The sequence below is a fragment of the Berghia stephanieae genome, chromosome 7, assembly GCF_034508935.2.
Source record: "Berghia stephanieae isolate SIO BIC M18660-M18661 chromosome 7, UCSD_Bste_1.3, whole genome shotgun sequence".
Classification (NCBI taxonomy): domain Eukaryota; kingdom Metazoa; phylum Mollusca; class Gastropoda; order Nudibranchia; family Aeolidiidae; genus Berghia; species Berghia stephanieae.
The window spans coordinates 54,924,051-54,944,374 of record NC_088366.1 but is presented as its reverse complement, the minus strand read 5'-3'; the positions used below and the strand labels follow the sequence as shown (position 1 = coordinate 54,944,374).

Here is a 20,324-nt window from a genome sequence, read left to right as displayed (position 1 = left end):
TGGTGGAAAAGGCATAATTTTTTTTTTTTAATTATTGTTTTAATGGAATTTCTCTCAATCCAACACAAAATACTGCCCATTTCAACAATGCTAAATCTAACCCATAACTGCGTTTGTTATCAGGCCTGCAAATAATATGTGACCATCCGTCTCAAAACGGTATTATGTCGGGATGATTCAGACCCCAAAAAGTGAATTTAGAGATAGAATGATGAGAAATTGGAGCTTAGAAGTTTTTGCAATGCAAGAAATAGTCTTTATACTCCACCATGACGTACAGGAATTAAACCCAAGTTGGATTTTTGTGGCTTTGAATTCAATTTCCCTTACCGAGTGGATCCCGACATAATACCGCTTTGATACGGTGGGTCACATATTGCATGTGGACACCTTGCCAATACTTAAATAAAATAATACAACTCAAAAAGACACACACACACACAAAAAAAAACCCTGGATGTTTGTACGACGTGTCATTTTTGTTTATTTACAAATCAAATGCATTGGACATCTGACATATAATAATTACATTGCAAAAAAAAAAAAAAATATATATATAGTTTAAATTGGAACGGGTTATTTAATGTATTAAATAACAATGAGACATTGCCCTATGGGAATAACACAGAAAATAAAATGACCCTTATTGTCTGTCTATGAGATTGTGTTAACTCACTCAACCATAACACTAACACCGACTATATCCGTAGTTTTCCCGGGGTTACTTTTATCCCATGCCTATTTATTACATTTTTCTTTGACAAATTATAGGCGTATTATCAAAGTTAATGTTTTTAGTTTTTACATGTTAATGGTAGTTGAATAAAACTATCTATATACATGCTCATTTTTTATTTTTAATACATATTTTTTCCAATTTTGAAAAGTGGCAAAAATCTCTCGGATGGAGTGAGTTAAAAGGTCATAGTAATTATAAATCTGTAGAAGAGTTTAAGATACAGAGTAAGTGCCAGAAAAAAGAAAACCATCCTAAAAAAAAAGTCAGTCTGCCTCGACTATACTGTAGACTGATTTTTTGGGATGAATTTTTTTTTTCTTGTATATTTCTCTCTGTTTAGTCTGGAACTGTTTCATGCATGCTTTTTTTTAGATCTTTAACTTTCACCATTGCCTGCTCCTTTATTTGTCGCTTTGATATAATATTTATGGGACAGCGTGGATCAGTGGTAAGATCTTTGCTTCGTACCCAAAAGGTAGCGAGTTCGATCACCTGCCCACACTGTGTGTGGCCTTGAGCAAGTCAGTTTGCCATAGCTGTTGGGAAAATCTGGTGGGAAGTACATTGTGATAGACTAGCATCCTATCCAATGGGTAGCAAGCAATTCTTACTTGTCATTTTCACGCTTTAAAAATTGGGATAAATTAACATTCCAACCACATAAGCCTACTGGCTCTGAAGGACTACTTGTTTTGTTTTTTTTTTTTTTTTTTGCTTCTTTTAATTAACCCTCACTGGTCATATCAGCGCCAGTAGAAAGGAAGAAAATGGGATAGTAAAAAGTTATAGAATTACAATTAAAGCACCCAAGAAAAGGTAAGACAAAGGGGAATTGGTTCAAATAAGAAACAGGTGTAGATTCAAAGAGCACACTATCAAAGTACTTACTAAATATGAAGTTGTGTGAAATTTAGGCTAGAAAAACAATGCAGGAAAAGCTTACAATTAACAAAATCTAAAGACAAGCGATTAAATTAACTTTAACATTCGAGAGAGTGACCCTTTATCAACAGTGTGTGGTGATATCCAAGGTCTAGACAAAATCCAATGAGTGTGAGATGACAAAAATTGGCTGCTCAGCAACCCTGAGTAAAAAACCTGAGTTGAATTATTTTTATTCTTATTGTTGCAGGCTGGGCAACCAATTTTGTTGTCTCACCTTTGAAGAAATTTAAAAAAAAAAGAAAGTAAGCAAACCCTGAGTTGAATGATTTCTATTCTCAGGGTTTACTCATCATTGCTGGGCAACCAATTTTGTTGTCTCACCTTTGAAGAAAATTTTTTTTTAAAAGTAAGCAACCCTTTTTTTTTCAATGGTGCTTTTCACTTCACCAACTAGACATTCAAACATGAAGACCATATGCCATTATTTTTTTTTCTTTAAAAGGTAAGACAACAAAATTAGTTGCTCAGCAACCCTTTATATTAATAACACTGAAACACGACATCAGGATGAGATGGCCCCATAGTCTTCTTTGTTCACGGATGGGAATTCAAAATCGCAATTGAAGAAGGAAAAAAAACAAAGGAAAATAATAATTTCATTAAATGACATCCAAAATCCTCTCCCAAGTCTATTGTGAACTCTCTATTCTAGTCTTCCTTTGGGAGTTTCTGATTTTCATTTTCAGACCTGTCTCGGGTACTTAAACGAAAACCATCTGTGTTTTTAAAAAAATCTAAAACAGGAGAAGAATATCTATATTAATCCAAAATCAATGACTTTCACCTTCTAATTTATATCTTGTCATTTTCAAAAGCTTCAGCAATTGTGAAGTTGGGCTCAATTATGACATATACTCATTTCTGAGTAAAATAACCTCAACATTTTCACTAATTTTTTAAAACAAAAATTTATCTGTAAAAATAGAAATTTGGCTCCAAAAAAATCCAAATTTGGCAAAAAGTGATGCTAAAAAAAAATAATTTGTTAATTTGTATTCCACATTTTACTAATTCTCATGTTCACTAATTTCTTAATTTTACCAATCTTTATTTTCACTAATTTTTTAAACAAAAAAATTAACTTTAAAAATAAAAAATTAGCTTAATAAATCCTAAATTTGGCCAAAAATGATGCTCAAAAAAATTAATCTGCATAAGTGGCAGGTACCCATTTTATCATTAAACCTTGAAATAGCATAAAATTTCTGCCTATGTCTATCCAGTGTTCACAACGATATCTCTCATTCATACCGAGTAACTCTTCAGTCCAATTCTGAATTGTCATCTTCCATTGACTCCGGCCCCCCGCGGCCACTTGGGCCGTCATCATTGCTGCCATCATCATCGTCGTCGTCATCGTCATCTTCACTACCACTTTCACTTCCACTACCACTGTCTTCATCATCGCTACCGTCTTCATTGTTGTTGTCGTCGTTGTCACCACCACCACCACCACCATCATTTCTGCTTCCAGCCCCGACACCACCAGCCTCACTGTCACTGCTGTCATCCGAGTCGTCATCAGAGCTGTACGGAGTGTTGCCATCTTTTTCCTTTGCGCTTTTATTATTACTAGAACTGGCATTACGAGTGGCTGTGAATGAAATCAAAGAGAAACGAACTTTCTAAGACAAAAATAGAAGAATCAATACCTGTAATATCTGAAGAAAAAAAAAAAGTTATTGAAAATTATGTTGACCTGCCAGCAACAATTTAAATCTTTAAAAAATTCTGAATATTTGTTTTATCTTCCATTTTCAATTTCTCGATAAAATCATCGGACAAAAAAAAAAGTAAAACTGAAAATCAATATGATTAGATTTCTTGATTAAATTTTGAATAAAAGATGTTTTTTGTTAGTTTCTTTTGTTTTGTTTCTTTTTTTTTTTTTGGGGGGGGGGGGGGGGGGGGGGGAGAGGGGAGTTCCCAATTATTGTTGCAGGAAAGATGCAGAAGATGAGAAAATATAAGGACATAAATAATATAATGGAGAGTCAGTTGGTAGAGTACTCGCTTCACATGCAAAGGTATGACCAAAATTGATCTAGGGTGAAGTCGAGGTCAGGAGTGATATTCAATGGACAGATAGCTAGGTCTGTTAAATTTGATGGAAAATACCTTACGATAACCTAGCATCCTATCCAAAGAATAGCAAGCAATTGCTATTGTCTTTTACACGTTATAAAGACCGGGATAAACTCAAGGCTCCATGGGTCTTACAGCTCTGAAGGACTATTTTTAAATATTTTTTAATAATATAACATACAGAATGACTGTTTGTCTTTTTTGTTTTAAAGGGTTTTACGGCACTTGCAACACAAAAAGGTCATATCAGCGCCAGTAAAAAGGAAGAAAATGGAAAAGTAGAAAGTTCTAGAATTAGAATTAAATCACCCAAGAAAAAGGAAGACAAAGGGGAATTGGTTCAAATAGGGAATAGATGCAGATTCCCAGAGCACAATATCAAAGTACTTAGTTTTTGAGATCACCTAAAAGTCTCATCCAGACACAAGCACAAGTCCCCACTAAGAGGAATACACTCAACAAATGTTTACAAATCATAATGACTGTGGGCTGGCAAGAACAACACAATATTCAATATACTGTACAGTCAAGAACCAATGATGCTGAAATAATAATGCTGAAAATTTATATAGCACTATAACTCCGAGACACCAGACTCTAAGCGCTTAAATTACAAATTACTTTGGCTGTCACATACTCATTCACACACACAAGTATACACACACACACACACACACAACACACAATAGAAACCACACAGACCTATCTTGCTTCTCATAACATCTACTAAAGACGAAACAGATATGTTTTAAGCGAACGTTTAAAAATAGACAAAGATTCTTTTTCACGAATGCTCTGTGGTAAGGCGTACCAAACAGAGGGTCCGAAATGAGAAAAGGATCTCATTCCAGCATTTTTCCATATTCGAGGGACAACTAGTTTGGTGGAATCACTGGCCGAACGTAAGGGGCGGGGTTTTGAATATCTTGTTATTAGTTCCGAAATGTAAGAAGGGGCAGAACCTTCAAGACAACGATACACTAAAACACAAGCTTTGAATTTAATCCTTTTCTCAACAGGCAGTCAATGCAGGTCATGAAGCAGAGGTCTGACAAAATCGCACCTACGCTTCATGAAAAATGACATTACTCTCTCGATTCTAGCACGCTCTTGGGAGAACCAAAAGCATGCTAGTATCCAGAGCTGCCTACTTGGTTCACAGGAGGTAACGACTCATTATATAGATAAAATTCAGTCACCCAGGGGCGAGCTGACTTGGTCAAGGCCACACAGCGCAGCGGCGGGTGATCAAACTCGGTACTTTTCGGGTACGAAGCAAAGACAAATCACCGTAAATCACATATCTGTAAACCTTTTTAAATCTCTGGGTTTATTTCATACAATTTGTGTTGTTTTGTTTTTTTGTATTAAAAGAAGAAAGAAAAAAAAAGAAATTAAACCAAAAAAATTAGAGCTTTTATCAATCGATATCAAACAATATCTGTGCTCTATAAACATGATGCCTGTTAGGTGATATTACAATTTTTTATCGACAGAGACAATGCTGTTAGCAGCCAGGTACTCATTTTAGACCTGTGAATATATACAGAGCCCTTTCCAAGGACTCAACTATGTGCTGCTCAGAGTAGGACTCGAACTCTCCTGGAGCTTCCAGTCCAAAGGTGAGTGCCATACCACTAGACCACATTATATCCCTGGCACAGTAATGACGATAACTATCCAGTCTACCAACTATCAACCTATATCCTCCTCATTCATCACTTCTACTTCATTAGACTGCCTATTTACAGGGTGGGTTGAGATGCCTCGGGCTCCTCAGAATACAGTGAGAGAATGTGACTACATATAAAGAGCCTTTTCCAAGGACTCAACTATGGGTCGCTCAAAGTAGGACTCGAACCCTGGACCTTCCCGTCCGTCCAAAGGCGTGTGTCATACCACTAGACCACATTATATATATATATATATATATATATATATATATATTTCTTAAATTGAGCTTTTGTATAGCGCAATATCCACTAAACGCGCTCAAAGCACTATACAAAGGGTCCCAAGCTAACAGCAACACTTAACATGTAGGACATGACATGACGCCTGTTCGGTGATAGCAGTACATTTTTTCGGACAGAGACAGCGCTGTTAACGGCCAGATACTCATTTTACACCCGAGTATGATAAGAGAATGTGAGTAAAAAAGCCTTTTCCAAAGGACTCAACTACTATGAATCGAGCGAGGCTCGAACCCAGGATGAAAGCGAGTGTCATACCACTAGACCACATAGCCGCACACACAAAGTAATGATGACAACTTAACTACCCATAGTCTACCAGCTTACCTGTTTTTTTTTTGTTTTTTTTTTTTAGGGTTTTACGGCGCTTGCAACACATTACGGTCATATCAGCGCCAGTAAAAAGGAAGAAAATGGGATAGTAAAAAGTTCTAAAATTACAATAAAGCATCCAAGAAAATGGAAGACAAAGGGGAATTGGTTCAAATAAGAAACAGGTGTAGATTCCAAAAGCACTCTATCAAAGTACTTAGTTTGAGATCACTAAAAGTCTCATCCAGACACAAGCACAGGTCCCCGCTAAGAGGAATACACTCAAATGTTTTACAAATCATATATAAAATATATAAAGCATAATACAGTGCATAACAGAGAGATGATTTACAAGGAAAAAAATATCATCTCCCAAAACTAACTATACATTCGACTGTTTCCGTCTCAGCCAGGGCATCTGGCCAGGACCAGGACAAAACCAAGTAATCTCATTCCAAGACAAAGACAGAAAGCATGTTGGAAAACAGATATAAGGGGATAGAAGACACAGTATGTACCCCCCTGCCATTATAGGAGGTTAGGAGCCCCACCCAGGACAAAACCAAGTAATCTCATTCCAAGACAAAGACACAGAAAGCATGTTGGAAAGCAGATATAAGGGGATAGAAGACACAGTATGTACCCCCCTGTCCACTGTGGGAGGTCAGGAGCCCCACCCAGGACAAAACCAAGTAATCTCATTCCACGACAAAGACACAGAAAGCATGTTGGAAAACAGATATAAGGGGATAGAAGACACAGTATGTACCCCCCTGCCCACTATGGGAGGTCAGGATCTCCACCCAGGACAAAACCAAGTAATCTCATTCCACGACAAAGGCACAGAAAGCATGTTGGAAAACAGATATAAGGGGATAGAAGACACAGTATGTACCCCCCTGCCCACTATGGGAGGTCAGGATCTCCACCCAGGACAAAACCAAGTAATCTCATTCCACGACAAAGGCACAGAAAGCATGTTGGAAAACAGATATAAGGGGATAGAAGACACAGAATGTACCCCCCTGTCCACTGTGGGAGGTCAGGAGCCCCACCCAGGAGTATGATAAGAGAATGTGAGTAAAAAAGCCTTTTCCAAAGGACTCAACTACTATGCACCGACCAAGCGAGGCTCGAACCCAGGATGAAAGCGAGTGCCATACCACTAGACCACAACATAGCCGCACACACAAAAGTAATGATGGCAAACTTAACCAGCTTACCTATATCCTCGTCCATCGCCTCTACTTCAACCGTCGGCCTATTAAAAGGGTGGGTTGTGATGCCCAGGGCTCCTCTGACTGCACCGGTGCTGATGACGTCATTAGGATTCACCTGTCTGGCCATGTGGGCTAGGCTGCTGGACACTTGATCGGCTGGGAAGAAGAAGAGAGTCATGGGGGGGGGGGGAAACAAAATAATACAATTATAAATTAAGTCTGACAAATCTCATACAAGATGGAATTTTTCATGTTGAATAATAATAATAATAATAATAATAATAATAATAATAATAATAATAATAATAATAATAATAATAATAATAATAATAATAATAATAATAATAATTAATAATAATAATAATATTAATAATAATAATAATAATAATAAAAATAATAATAATAATATTAATAATAATAATATTAATATTAATAATAATAATAATAATAATAATAATAATAATAATAATAATATTAATAATAATAATAATAATAATAATAATAATAATAATAATAATAATAAAATAATAATAATAATAATAATAATAATATAATTAATATATAATATTATATTAATATTAATAATAATAATAATAATATAATAATAATAATAATAATAATAATAATAATAAATAATAATAATAATATAATAATAATAATAATATTAATAATAATAATAATAATATAATAAAAATAATAATAATAATAATAATAATAATAATATTAATAATAATAATAATAATAATAATAATAATAATAATAATAATAATAATAATAATAATAATATATTAATAATTAATAATAATAATAATAATAATAATAATAATAATAATAATAATAATAATAATAATAATAATAATAATAATAATAGTATAATAATATAATAATATATAATAATAATAATATAATAATAATAATAATAATAATAATATTAATAATAATAATAATAATAATAATAATAATAAGAAGAATAATATATAATAATAATATTAATATTATATAATAATAATAATAATAATAATAATAATAATAATATTAATAATTAATAATAATATTAATAATAATAAAAATAATAATATAATAATAATAATAATAGTATATATAATATAATATATATTAATAATAATAATAATAATAATAATAATAATAATAATAATAATAATAATAATAATAATAATAATAATATTAATAATAATAATAAAAAATAATAATAATAATAATAATAATAATAATAATATTAATAATAATAATAATAATAATAATAATAATAATAATAATAATAATAATATAATATTAATATTAATAATAATATATAATAATAATATATAATAATATTAATTTAATAATAATAATATAATAAATAATATTAATAATAATAATAATAATAATAATAATATAATAATAATAATAATAATAATAATAATAATAATAATAATAATAATAATAATAATAATAATAATACAGAGACGCCAATCTTAAATTTGGTTCACAGGAGTTTCAGACACCACTCGTTGGAATTTCAATGCCGAAAGAGGAATTTCCGTACAAAAGAACAGGAATTGGAATGGTACGTATAGTATAGTTCTAAATAGTATAACTGATTAGAATTATGTTATGATACATAAACACATTGCCAAATACAATCCCAAAGTTTCCTTATTTCAAATGAAGTAAAGCGCCAAAATCAAATGGTAGAGATTGTAGTACTGGTGGTAGTGAGGATGATGTGGTGTTGGTGGTTGTAGTAATAGTGGTAGTGATGATGAAGATGTGATAGTGGTTGGTGTTGTAGTAGTAGTGGTAGGGATGATGATATGGTGGTAGTGGTGGTGGTTGAAGTAGTAGTTGTAGTGATGATGATGTGGTGGTGGTATAGTGGTTGTAGTAGTTGTGGTCATGATGATCATGATGTGGTGGTGGTTGTAGTAGAGGTGGTAGTGATGTTGATGTGGTGGTGATGGTGGTTGTAGTACAAATGGTAGTGATGATGATGTGGTAGTGGTGGTTGCAGTAGTAGTGGTAGTGATGATGTGGTGGTGGTGGTTGTAGTAGTAGTGGTAATGATGATGTGCTGGTGGTGGTTGTAGTAGTAATGGTAGCGATAATGATGCTGTAGTGGTGGCTGTTGTAGTAGTAGTAGTAGTAGTTGTTGTACTTGTAGTGATGATGATGTGGTTGCAGTAGTAGTGGTAGTGACGATGATGTGGTGGTGGTTGTAGTCGTAGTGGTAGTCTGGTAGTGATGATGATGTGGTGGTGGTGGTTGTAGCAGTGGTAGTGATGATGATGTAGTGGTGGTATAGTGGTTGTAGTAGTTGTGGTTGTGATGATAATGATGTGGTGGTGGTTTTTGTAGGTGGTAGTGATGTTGATGTGGTGGTGATGGTGGTTGTAGTACAAATGGTAGTGATGATGATGATGTGGTGGTGGTTGCAGTAGTAGTGGTAGTGATGATGTGGTGGTGGTTGTAGTAGTAGTGGTAATGATGTTGTAGTGGTGGTTGTTGTAGTAGTAGTAGTAGTAGTAGTAGTAGTAGTAGTAGTAGTAGTAGTAGTAGTAGTAGTAGTAGTAGTAGTAGTTTTACTTGTAGTGATGATGATGTGGTGGTGGTGGTGCTTGTAGTAGTAGTGGTAGCGTTGATGATGTGGTGATGGTGGTTGTAGCAGTGGTAGTGAAGATGATGTAGTGGTGGTGGTAGTGATGAAGATGAGGCGGTGGTTGTAGTAGTGGTGGTAGTGATGTGATGATGATGTGGTGGTGGTTGTAGTAGTGGTGGTAGTCATGATGATGTGGTAGTGATGGTGGTTGTAGTACAAATGGTAGTGATGATGACGTGGTAGTGGTTGTAGTAGTATTAGTGGTAGAGATGATGATGTGGTGGTGGTGGTTGTAGTAGTAGTAATGATGATGTGGTGGTGGTGGTGGTTGTAGTAGTAGTGGTATTAATGATGTGGTGGTGGTGGTTGTAGTAGCAGTGGTAGTTGCAGTGATGATGATGTGGTGGTGGTGGTTGTAGTATTAGGTGTATTAATGATGATGTGGTGGTGGTTGTAGTAGTAGTGGTAGTGATGATGATGTGGTGGTGGTGGTTGTAATAGTGATGGTGGTAGTGGTAGTGATGATGATGTGGTGGTGGTGGTTGTAGTAGTAGTTGTGGTACTGACGATGATGTGGTTGTAGTAGTAGTGGTAGTGATGATGATGATGTGGTGGTGGTTGCAGTAGTAGTGGTAGTGATGATGGTTGTAATTCTAGTAGCAGTGAAGATGATGTGGTGGTTGGAGGAGAGGGGGAAGAGTCCTTGGAACAATTTGACCTCACCGGAATTTGACGGAAGTGGCCCGGAACCCGGAATTTTTTGCTCCAGACCGGAGTTTTTTCCGGTGAAACCGGAGTTTTGGCATCACTGAATAATAATAATAATAATAATAATAATAATAATAATAATAATAATAATAATAATAATAATAATAATAATAATATACTTTATTCATTAAAGGTGAGAGAAAGTGAGTAAAGAGCCTTTTCCAAGGACTCAACTATGTGCCGAGCGCGAGGCTCAAACCCAGGACCTTCCGATCCGAAAGCAAGTGTCATACCACAAGAATACATAGCCCCACAACAATTACAATTACAACTGGGTGGACAGTGGGGGAAGGGGGGGGGGGGGGGGTGGTCAGATAAAAAATCTTCACTTGGGATCAGTCTCAGTCCCTTTGTGTGTGAAGCGAGTGCTCTTCTCTTCTACTGATGACTGAGCGAGTGGTGGGACCCAACAAGACTACTCTTAACCCTCTCCTTACCACCTTCATCAAAATCGTAACATTTGTTACGACACAATTCTACATTTTTCTTATTCAAATTTCTCTTGCACAGCATAAAATTTAAAGAAAATGAACAGTGTGTTGTAGAGCATGTTTTGCTTAAAGAAATTATTTATCGCAAGAACTTTACTGTATTTTGTTAAAAAATATATTTTTTATGTTAGTCGGGTGTGAAGATTTGGGGAAAATCCTGAAAATGGCGTGTAAGGAAAGAGCTAAACTAGTCTAAAGTTTGGTTAATTTTTTTTTCCTCCTTACCTAAATGTGCTTCTTTGTTGGACGGTGGTGCTATGGAACTAATGTGGGGAGGTAGGTCTCTACTCAACCTCTCGTTCTGCGTCTGAGATAGCTCTGATATCAAAGCTGCTGTCTCGTTGAGATTCTTTTGGACTTTGTCCTTGGCCGCCTCTGCCTCAGCCTCATCCGCTGCCTGAGATCATCGGGGATGTGGATAAAAAAATATAGGATATATATATATATATATATATTCCAAAAATATTTTGGAAGAATGGCATTAACTTCATGTCAGAATAAAATACGATCAAGACAATTCTCTAGAGTAAATTAAAAAAAAAAAAAAAAAAAAAAAATATATATATATATATATATATATATATATATATATATATATATATATATATATATATATATATATATATATATAGTGCAATATCTACTAAACGTGCTCAAAATGATTTACAAGATGTCCCAAGCCAACAGCAACACTAAACAGGTAGGACGAGACACATGACACCCGTTAGGCCGTATTAATTTTTTTTTTTTTTGCGACAGAGAAAACACTCTTAACAGCCAGGTAGTCATTTTATACCTGAGTACAGTGAGAGAATTTGAGTAAAGAGCCTTTTTCAAAGACTCAGATATGTGATGCTTAGAGCAGGACTCGAACCGGGGGCTTTCAAATCCGAAGGCAAGTATCATGCCACAAGACCACATAGTCGCACATGGGGTAATCCTGGTATGAAAATAAAACTAAAACATTACTCACACACGAAAGGGAAATAATGATGTAATACTGAGGAGCAGAAGTAGAACTAGGCCTGCCACGGTCTTAACTATGAAAATACATGTTTTGTGAAAAAAAATTACAAAATAAAAAAAAAAAGATTGTTTAAACCAAGGGGAAAATGAAAATCTGAACGATAAAATTCAAGATAGAAAAAAAATTATTATCCTTTATTATTTTTAAATATATTTAAAAAGGGCAAAACACCTTAAAAAAAATTTTAAAACCCCAAAACAACAAACAAAAAACTCAATTTTATCATAATTCAAAAAAGGTATATTATTTGATCAGGAACAAAATATCAAAACATGTTAAAAAATACAGTATTTAAAGTAAATATAAGACCAAAAAAACAACAAGAGGTGTGAGTGACAGGCCCACCTCCAGCCTTCAACGTATCCAACAACCTTCTTTCCCTAAAGATTCTTCTTGCATAAAAAATCTCTTACTTGTTGGGCTTTTGCGATCATCTCGTCTTGCAAAGCTTTTTGTACCTGCTCTTCTTCTCTTCTTTTCTGAGAAACAAATTAAAGGTGGAAAAATAACGATATTAGTAGACAAAATCTCTGGTTGTTTTGTTTTTTGTTTTTAAGGGTTTTACGGCGCTTGCAACACATTAAGGTCATATCAGCGCCAGTAAAAAAGGAAGAAAATGGTATAGTAAAAATTTCTAGAAATACAATTAAAGCACTAGAGAAAAGGTAAGACAAAGGGGAATTGGTTCAAATAGGAAACAGATGTAGATTCCAAGAGCACACCATCAAAGTACTTAGTTTGAGATCACCTAAAAGTCTCACCCAGACACAAGCGATGGTCCCCGCTTAGAGGAATACATTCAAATGTTTACAAAAATATTACAAATAAAAAAAAAATAACAATGCATAAGAGAGAGATGATTTACAAGGAAAAAAAATATCATCTCCCAAAACAATAACTATACATTCGACTGTTTTCCTCCCAGCCAAGGACTCCAGCCAGGGTCAGGACAAAACTAAGAAAAGGTAAGACAAAGGGGAATTGGTTCAAATAGGAAACAGATGTAGATTCCAAGAGCACACCATCAAAGTACTTAGTTTGAGATCACCTAAAAGTCTCACCCAGACACAAGCACAGGTCCCTGCTTAGAGGAATACATTCAAATGTTTACAAAAATATTACAAATAAAAAAAAATAACAATGCATAAGAGAGAGATGATTTACAAGGAAAAAAATATCATCTCCCAAAACAATAACTATACATTCGACTCTTTTCCTCCCAGCCAAGGACTCCAGCCAGGGTCAGGACAAAACTAAGTAATCTCACTCCAAGACAATAATAATAATAATAATAATGGTATAGATTTATAGTGCGCCAAACATCCCTTCATCAGGAGGGCTCTGGGCGCATAACATAGATTAATTTAATCATGAAGCCCTAACACAGTACACGAACAACGCTAATTATACACATAATCAAAAGAAAGCCTGTCGGAATAAGAATGTCTTCAATCGACGCTTGAATTCCTCTAGTGAAGACGAAGAACGTATCTCTAGTGGTAATAAATTCCACAACCTTGGACCAGAATGCTGAAAGGCGCGTTCACCAGCCTTCACTTGACAGCGGGGTGTTTTCAATTTGAGGTCGTTCGTTGATCGAAGCGATCGCTGTGGGTTATACCGTTCAACGAGGTTTGAGAGATATGCTGGTGACGAGCCCTCCAGGCATTTGAAAACGATAGTTGAAGATTTATATTTAATCCGCTGGTCCACTGGCAGCCAATGCAGCTGCTGTAGTAATTCGGGAGCTGCAGTTTTTCTGTCTTTCTGTAGTACAACGCGGGCTGCCATGTTCTGTATTTTCTGGAGTTTGTTTATTTTGTCCTTTGTGAGACCAACAAACAGTGCATTGCAGTAGTCCATTTTCGGGAATATCAAAGATGTTACCAATTTGTTGCAAGTTTCCCTATTAATAAATGGTCTGATTGTTCTGATATTTCTTAGAATGCAGATAGCACTTGTTCTCACATTGTTAATATGTTTGTTCATAGACAGATCACTCTCTAAGGTGATGCCGAGATTTTTTGCTGATGTTGTGAGTTGTATTTTGTCATTATCGTTGATTGTCAGTGCCAGTGTAGATGGATCTGTCTTATTATTTGAACTAGCAATGAATAAGGCTTCGGTCTTGTCGCCATTTAATTTTAATCTATTTGCAGACATCCATCTCATCACATGATTGATGCATTGTTTGTAAACAGTTATCTTTGAAACTATATCGGATTGCAAACACATGCTATATATCTGGGTATCGTCGGCGCACATATGGTAAGCGAGAGAATGTTGCTCTAAGATTCTCACAACAGGGGAAGTGTAAAGTACAAAAAGGACTGGACCTAAAACGGATCCTTGAGGTACACCAAAATGAATGTCACGCTCTGACGAAGTTACTTCCCCAATTAAAACTGATTGAGTTCTTTGAGTAAGATATGATGCAAACCAGTTTAGAGCAGTGCCTGATATGCCGAAAGTAACTTGTAACCTTCGAAGTAATATGGCATGGTCAATGGTGTCAAAGGCCGCCGAAAGATCGAGAAGACTAAGGATGGTGGTTTTTCCTTGATCAATAATTTGCAGCAAGTCATTTGTGATTCTCATCAATGCTGTTTCTGTGCTATGATTTTGCCGATAGGCCGATTGAAAGCACTCATCGAGGTTATTATGTTTCACGTGACAAGAAAGTTGTTTTAGTACAATCTTTTCTAGAATTTTGGAAATGAATGGTAGATTTGATACAGGCCTAAAGTTTTTAAAATCATCACTGTCAAGTCCCGCTTTCTTCAACAATGGCTTCACCAATGCTTTCTTGAAGCTTTCTGGAACAACTCCCTCCCTTAATGATTGATTAATCAATTCAGTGATGTAAGGTGCAAGTTCATCAATACACTCCTTCAAAAGGGATGTTGGTAAAGGGTCGAGCCTACATGATTTGCTAGGACTAGAGAGAATCGTTTTCTTTGTGTCATTTATTGAAATTTCTTTGAAAGATGTTAAGGGTTCACCATAAAAAGAGGTATATTCTGCTTCTGTTTCGTCTGTGTCAAGTTCACTCCGTATTGTTGTTATTTTATTCATGAAATACTCTACAAAGCAGTCCGCGAGTTGCTTGTCGTCAGTGTGGTGTGGCAGGCTTGTTTTGATCTCTTTGCCTAGAAGCTTATTTGAGATTTTATAAAACTCCTTCGGACTTTTTATGTTATCAACTTTATCAAGATAGTAGATACGCTTTGCCTTAATTGTCACCTCTTTGAGTCTATGTTTGAATGATATGTAAGTTTCCTTATCAATTGTCAGGCCAGATTTTTTCCATTTCTTCTCCGCTTTTCTTTTCTCTTTCTTTATACGTTTTACCTCCAAATTGTACCATGGTGATTCTTTTCTGATGTTCACAGATCTTGTCGTGAGAGGTGCGTGCTTATCAATAACACTAATAACTGCTTTATCAAAATTGTCACCAGTCACTTCTTTCTCACAATGTGTAGTTAGAGAGTGAGAGAGGTCCGCTTTAAATAGTTCTATGTCAATTTTCTTCAAATCTCTCGAAACAACTATTTTTTTTGTTTTTGTGTCGTGTACTGTCCCCCCTCTGATGCCAAAAGATATTAAATGATGGTCTGAAATGCAAAGATCATCTATGGTCTGAAATGCAAAGATCATCTACATTTATAGGTGTCGCTAGTTGCATGTCAACGCTGGTCAATACCCAGTCAATAATGTGTCCACACCGATGTGTCTTTTCATTGACATGCTGTGTCATGTGATGTGACGAAAGTAGTTTATTTATATTTCTTATATCCGGTGTGTCTCGATCAAAGTGTAAGTTGAAATCTCCAACAATAATATTTTTCTTTGACTTCATGTCAAGGCGAAGAAGGAAGTCCTCGAATTCATCAATAAATAGTGATGTTTTTAATCTATTTTTTGCACTGGGTGGTGGCCTATATATTGAATGAAGCTTGACTGAGTCATGTTTAAAATCAATGACCATTCCTACCAATTCGAATGCCGAAAAATTGTTGACATCATGATTAAATCTGATGGTCAAATTTGACCTAAAGACCACTGCAATTCCTCCCCTCTCCTTCCTTTTCTCGGAAATGACTGAGTTGTATGTGTGAGTGGTGTTAAATCCGACACAATTGCTTCATCCCCATTCTCCTTTAACCATGTTTCAATTATTATTAGAATGTCAATAGATCTCTCCTCAATCATATGTTTAATGTCTAATGTTTTATTGCGGCAAGACTGGGCGTTTATTGTCGCCACTTTTAAAATTGGAAGTGATTTCTTTTCACTCATAAGTGGTATAATTGTCTGTGTGGTAGGTGGCCGTGGTGTTTTATTTTTAGGGGTGGGCCGATGGCCACACTGTTTTGGGATGGCCCTTTGTTTTCGTATCCCTCCTCGACTCAATCGATGTTTCGGTTCACTTGTTTCAACACGGTGTTTGTATTCGCTTTCATAATCATAACAATAATTATCACTTTCATGGTGTAAAATGTATTCAAGACAATCGTTGGTTTTCGTAAGACTTGTCATCACGGTGGACTGTGTGGTGACGTGTCTTTCATTTTCTAGATTCATAATACTGGCCATCGATGTTAGAGCACAGTGAACACTTGTAGTAAAATAAATAAACAACTTTGTTCATAAAATAAAACACTTGAAATTATTAAAATTTAGCATAAAATTCACGAATGATGCGCAAGTCCTTTGGTGAAAATAAGAAATAATTATATCACTCAGAAGACTAAAACGTCACAATTCGATTGGTATAAAAATCCAGAATTGAAAATGTGAATAAACGCTAAAATAAATAGAAAACACAGAGCAAATTGAAACGTGTCAGCCTGCAAGGCGTGTTACAATCTTCAATGACAGGAAACAATTGGAAAATGGGTATAGGGGTATAGAAGACACAGCATGTACCTCCCTGCCCACTATGGGAGGTCAGGATCCCCACCCAGCAAAATCCCTGGAGACAGCGGGTTGGGAGACAATTATTATTATTCCTATCAAGACCATCTACCTAATAAAGTTTTTAAAAATAAGGAATGCACTTCCTAAACTGCCCCTCATGCGTCGCTTGGCGTCGACTACATGAAGACAAAAATTAAACTTGTTTTTAACTTAAGAGGATTATTAAGGTCACAGGCTAGTTTCATAGCTCATCTCTTCTTCAATGTGTTTGTAACAAATAAGCGCATCCTTTTGGCTCAAATCCCTAAGCGCACAATGTGCAGTACTGCATTTTACATACACTAACGTAAATGTATTGAAAAAAGCACTAAATTATGAAACCAAGTAAGTAATCAGTCCTTTAGAATTTAGAGCCATTAGCCCAATGGGGCCATTAGAGTTTATCTGTATAGCGTGAAACGGACAAAAGCAATTGCTTGCAATCCTTTGGATAGGAAGCTAATCTATTTAACTGACCAGCTACCCAATCAAAGCAGGGTGGACGGGGAGGATCCGAAAAAAAACTGACTTCTCCCAGGATCGATCTTTTGGTCCCTTTACAGATGAAGCGAGTGCTTTACCATATGAGCTGTCAGGACCCCCAAATTATAAATTATTTTTTTTTAATCCTCTCAAAAATCTTCCTATCGAACCACTTATTCTTTTCTAAATCTTCACACCCAATCGATTCAATCAACATCACTGACCTGCTGCTCCTGCATGATGATGGCCTTGGAGTGCTGCCCAGTGGTCAGGGTGTCCAGCAGCTTGTCCACCATCTCTATGGCACTCGATCCAGCATTCTCCACAAATTTCTGGACACTGATACCAGGTGAAGGAGACATACTTATATATTAACACACACAAAGAAATGCGAGATGCTATTAAATATCTTGCTATAACTTATGGGGAAATGCCAACTAGAAGACATAAAAAGCAAATATTGCATGTCAAAAACAGAAATTTTCTTTTAAATTCAAACACGAGAAACAGAGTTAAAATCACACTTGTCTTACTTACTTACTTATCCGAACCAGCGACCACCTGAGCTCTAGCCCTTCGGTCTAAATCACACTTGTCAAGATCATTTCATGAACGACTTTTAACTCACTCAACTCTAACACCGACTCTCTTGGTACTTGGCCCTGGTTACTACAATCCCACCATTATATGTTACAGTGAATGACATAATCAGTCGGATGGTGAAAAGGTTAGAACTTAGATATTGCCAAGTTTAGTTAGAAGGTCCATTTTTTATCCAAAATCAGTTCTTGTCATAAATGATTAAATAAACCCTTTTTGTACATCTTCGGGAAATATCAAAGCTTAATTTCACTTCTAAATATTTTAAACAGCATGTCAAGTTGAAAAGGTATGAAATTTGAGTTTAAGAAAAGTTGCTGGATACCTTTCCCATACATCTGACCATAACTTCATGAAAAATCACCCGATTTACTTCAAATAAAGATTAAAATGCTCTGGTCAGCGTATTCTTTCATAAAATGCAAAAAGATGCAAATCCAAAATTTTCACCTTCCGACTGATTATGACACATATAATAGTCTATCGCAAAGTACTTTCCACCAAATCTAACAGACTCAGCTACCCATTCACTGTTGGGTGGACAGGGGGGGGGTTCAGAAAAAAATTTCGACTGCACCTGAGATTGATCTTGGTGCCTTTGTGTCTGAGACAAATTACAGGCGTATTATCAAAGAAAAATGTTTTTAATTTTTACATCCTGATAATAGTTCAACAAAACCAGAGCTGCCGACTTGAAATTTCAAAAAGTCGTAGTATACCAAGGGAAAAAAAAAAAAGAAACATTCACTTTAAATAGCTTTATCTAGAAATAAATAATTTGCCCTTAGCATGATTCAAAAAATGCTCCAAAGTCCTGAATATAGGATCTAAGGAACTCAACTGTCCTTTTCAATAAGATTTATTGAGTCAAAGAGGCAAATGATGTTTTGTAGCTGAAGCCAAAGATTCATATTTCTACTAATTTTTCGTAGTACTGGGCATGTCTGATAAAACTACTGGGCATGTCTGATAAAACTACTGGGCATGTCTGATAAAACTACTGGGCATGTCTGATAAAACTACTGGGCATGTCTGATAAAACTACTGGGCATGTCTGATAAAACTACTGGGCATGTCTGATAAAACTACTGGGCATGTCTGATAAAACTACTGGGCATGTCTGATAAAACTACTGGGCATGTCTGATAAAACTACTGGGCATGTCTGATAAAACTACTGGGCATGTCTGATAAAACTACTGGGCATGTCTGATAAAACTACTGGGCATGTCTGATAAAACTACTGGGCATGTCTGATAAAACTACTGGGCATGTCTGATAAAACTACTGGGCATGTCTGATAAAACTACTGGGCATGTCTGATAAAACTACTGGGCATGTCTGATAAAACTACTGGGCATGTCTGATAAAACTACTGGGCATGTCTGATAAAACTATCTTAATGCCGATTTTTGATTAAATTAAATGAATATTTATTTTTAAAAAAATTTTTTTTTTCAAGTTTGAAAAGAACCAAAAATCTCTTGGAATCACAGACAACACAGAGGAGGTTGAGGCCCAGGGTTGAGTGACAAAATTGATAGGTTCGTAAACTGCCTTAAGCCTTCATCATCATTTAACCCTCTACTTACCACCTACAGCAAAAATCGTCACATTTGTTACGACACAATATACATTTTTTTCTTATTCAAATATATTTTGTACATCACAAACTTTGAAGAATGATATTTGTTTAGTCAATAAGAACATAAAGTTGTTTTGTAGAGAGCTTGTTTGAGTTTTAAAAATAAATTTTTCTGCTGGGTAAGCCTGCCATTTTGGGTAGAATGAAAATGAAAATGATCGGTAAGGAAAGCATTAATGCTGGGGGGTTTTTTTCACGACAAATTTGGCATTTCTCCTTAAGGGGACATTTTTTGCTAAAATTTTACTGAAAACAATTAATCGATGACTAGAATTTCTTTTCTTGTCTGGTGACTAGAATCTTTTGTTTGTTTTGTTTTTAAGGGTTTTACGGCGCTTGCAACACATATAGGTCATATCAGCGCTGGTAAAAAGGAAGAAAATTGGATAGCAAAGACATTCTTGATGTACAATTAAAAGGGCTTGAAGAAAAAGTAAGACAAAGGGAATCGGTTCAAATAGGGAATAGATTTAGATTCCAAG

General features: G+C 35.3%; 1 protein-coding gene across 1 annotated transcript in view; it reads right to left on the bottom strand.

The window, feature by feature from the left end:
• Nucleotides 1–456: 456 nt before the first annotated feature.
• LOC144977512 (bromodomain-containing protein 7-like) overlaps nucleotides 457–20,324 on the bottom strand; it is a 38,152-nt gene continuing 18,284 nt past the window's right edge. Inside the window, exons 11-15 of the mRNA XM_078922812.1 lie at nucleotides 17,823–17,937; nucleotides 12,570–12,635; nucleotides 11,355–11,526; nucleotides 7,278–7,430; nucleotides 457–3,278 (exon numbers count right to left, since the gene is read on the bottom strand). Of these exons, the coding sequence (XP_078778938.1) occupies nucleotides 2,947–3,278; nucleotides 7,278–7,430; nucleotides 11,355–11,526; nucleotides 12,570–12,635; nucleotides 17,823–17,937 (838 nt within the window). The 3' untranslated portion in view covers nucleotides 457–2,946. The remainder of the gene's footprint in view (nucleotides 3,279–7,277; nucleotides 7,431–11,354; nucleotides 11,527–12,569; nucleotides 12,636–17,822; nucleotides 17,938–20,324) is intronic.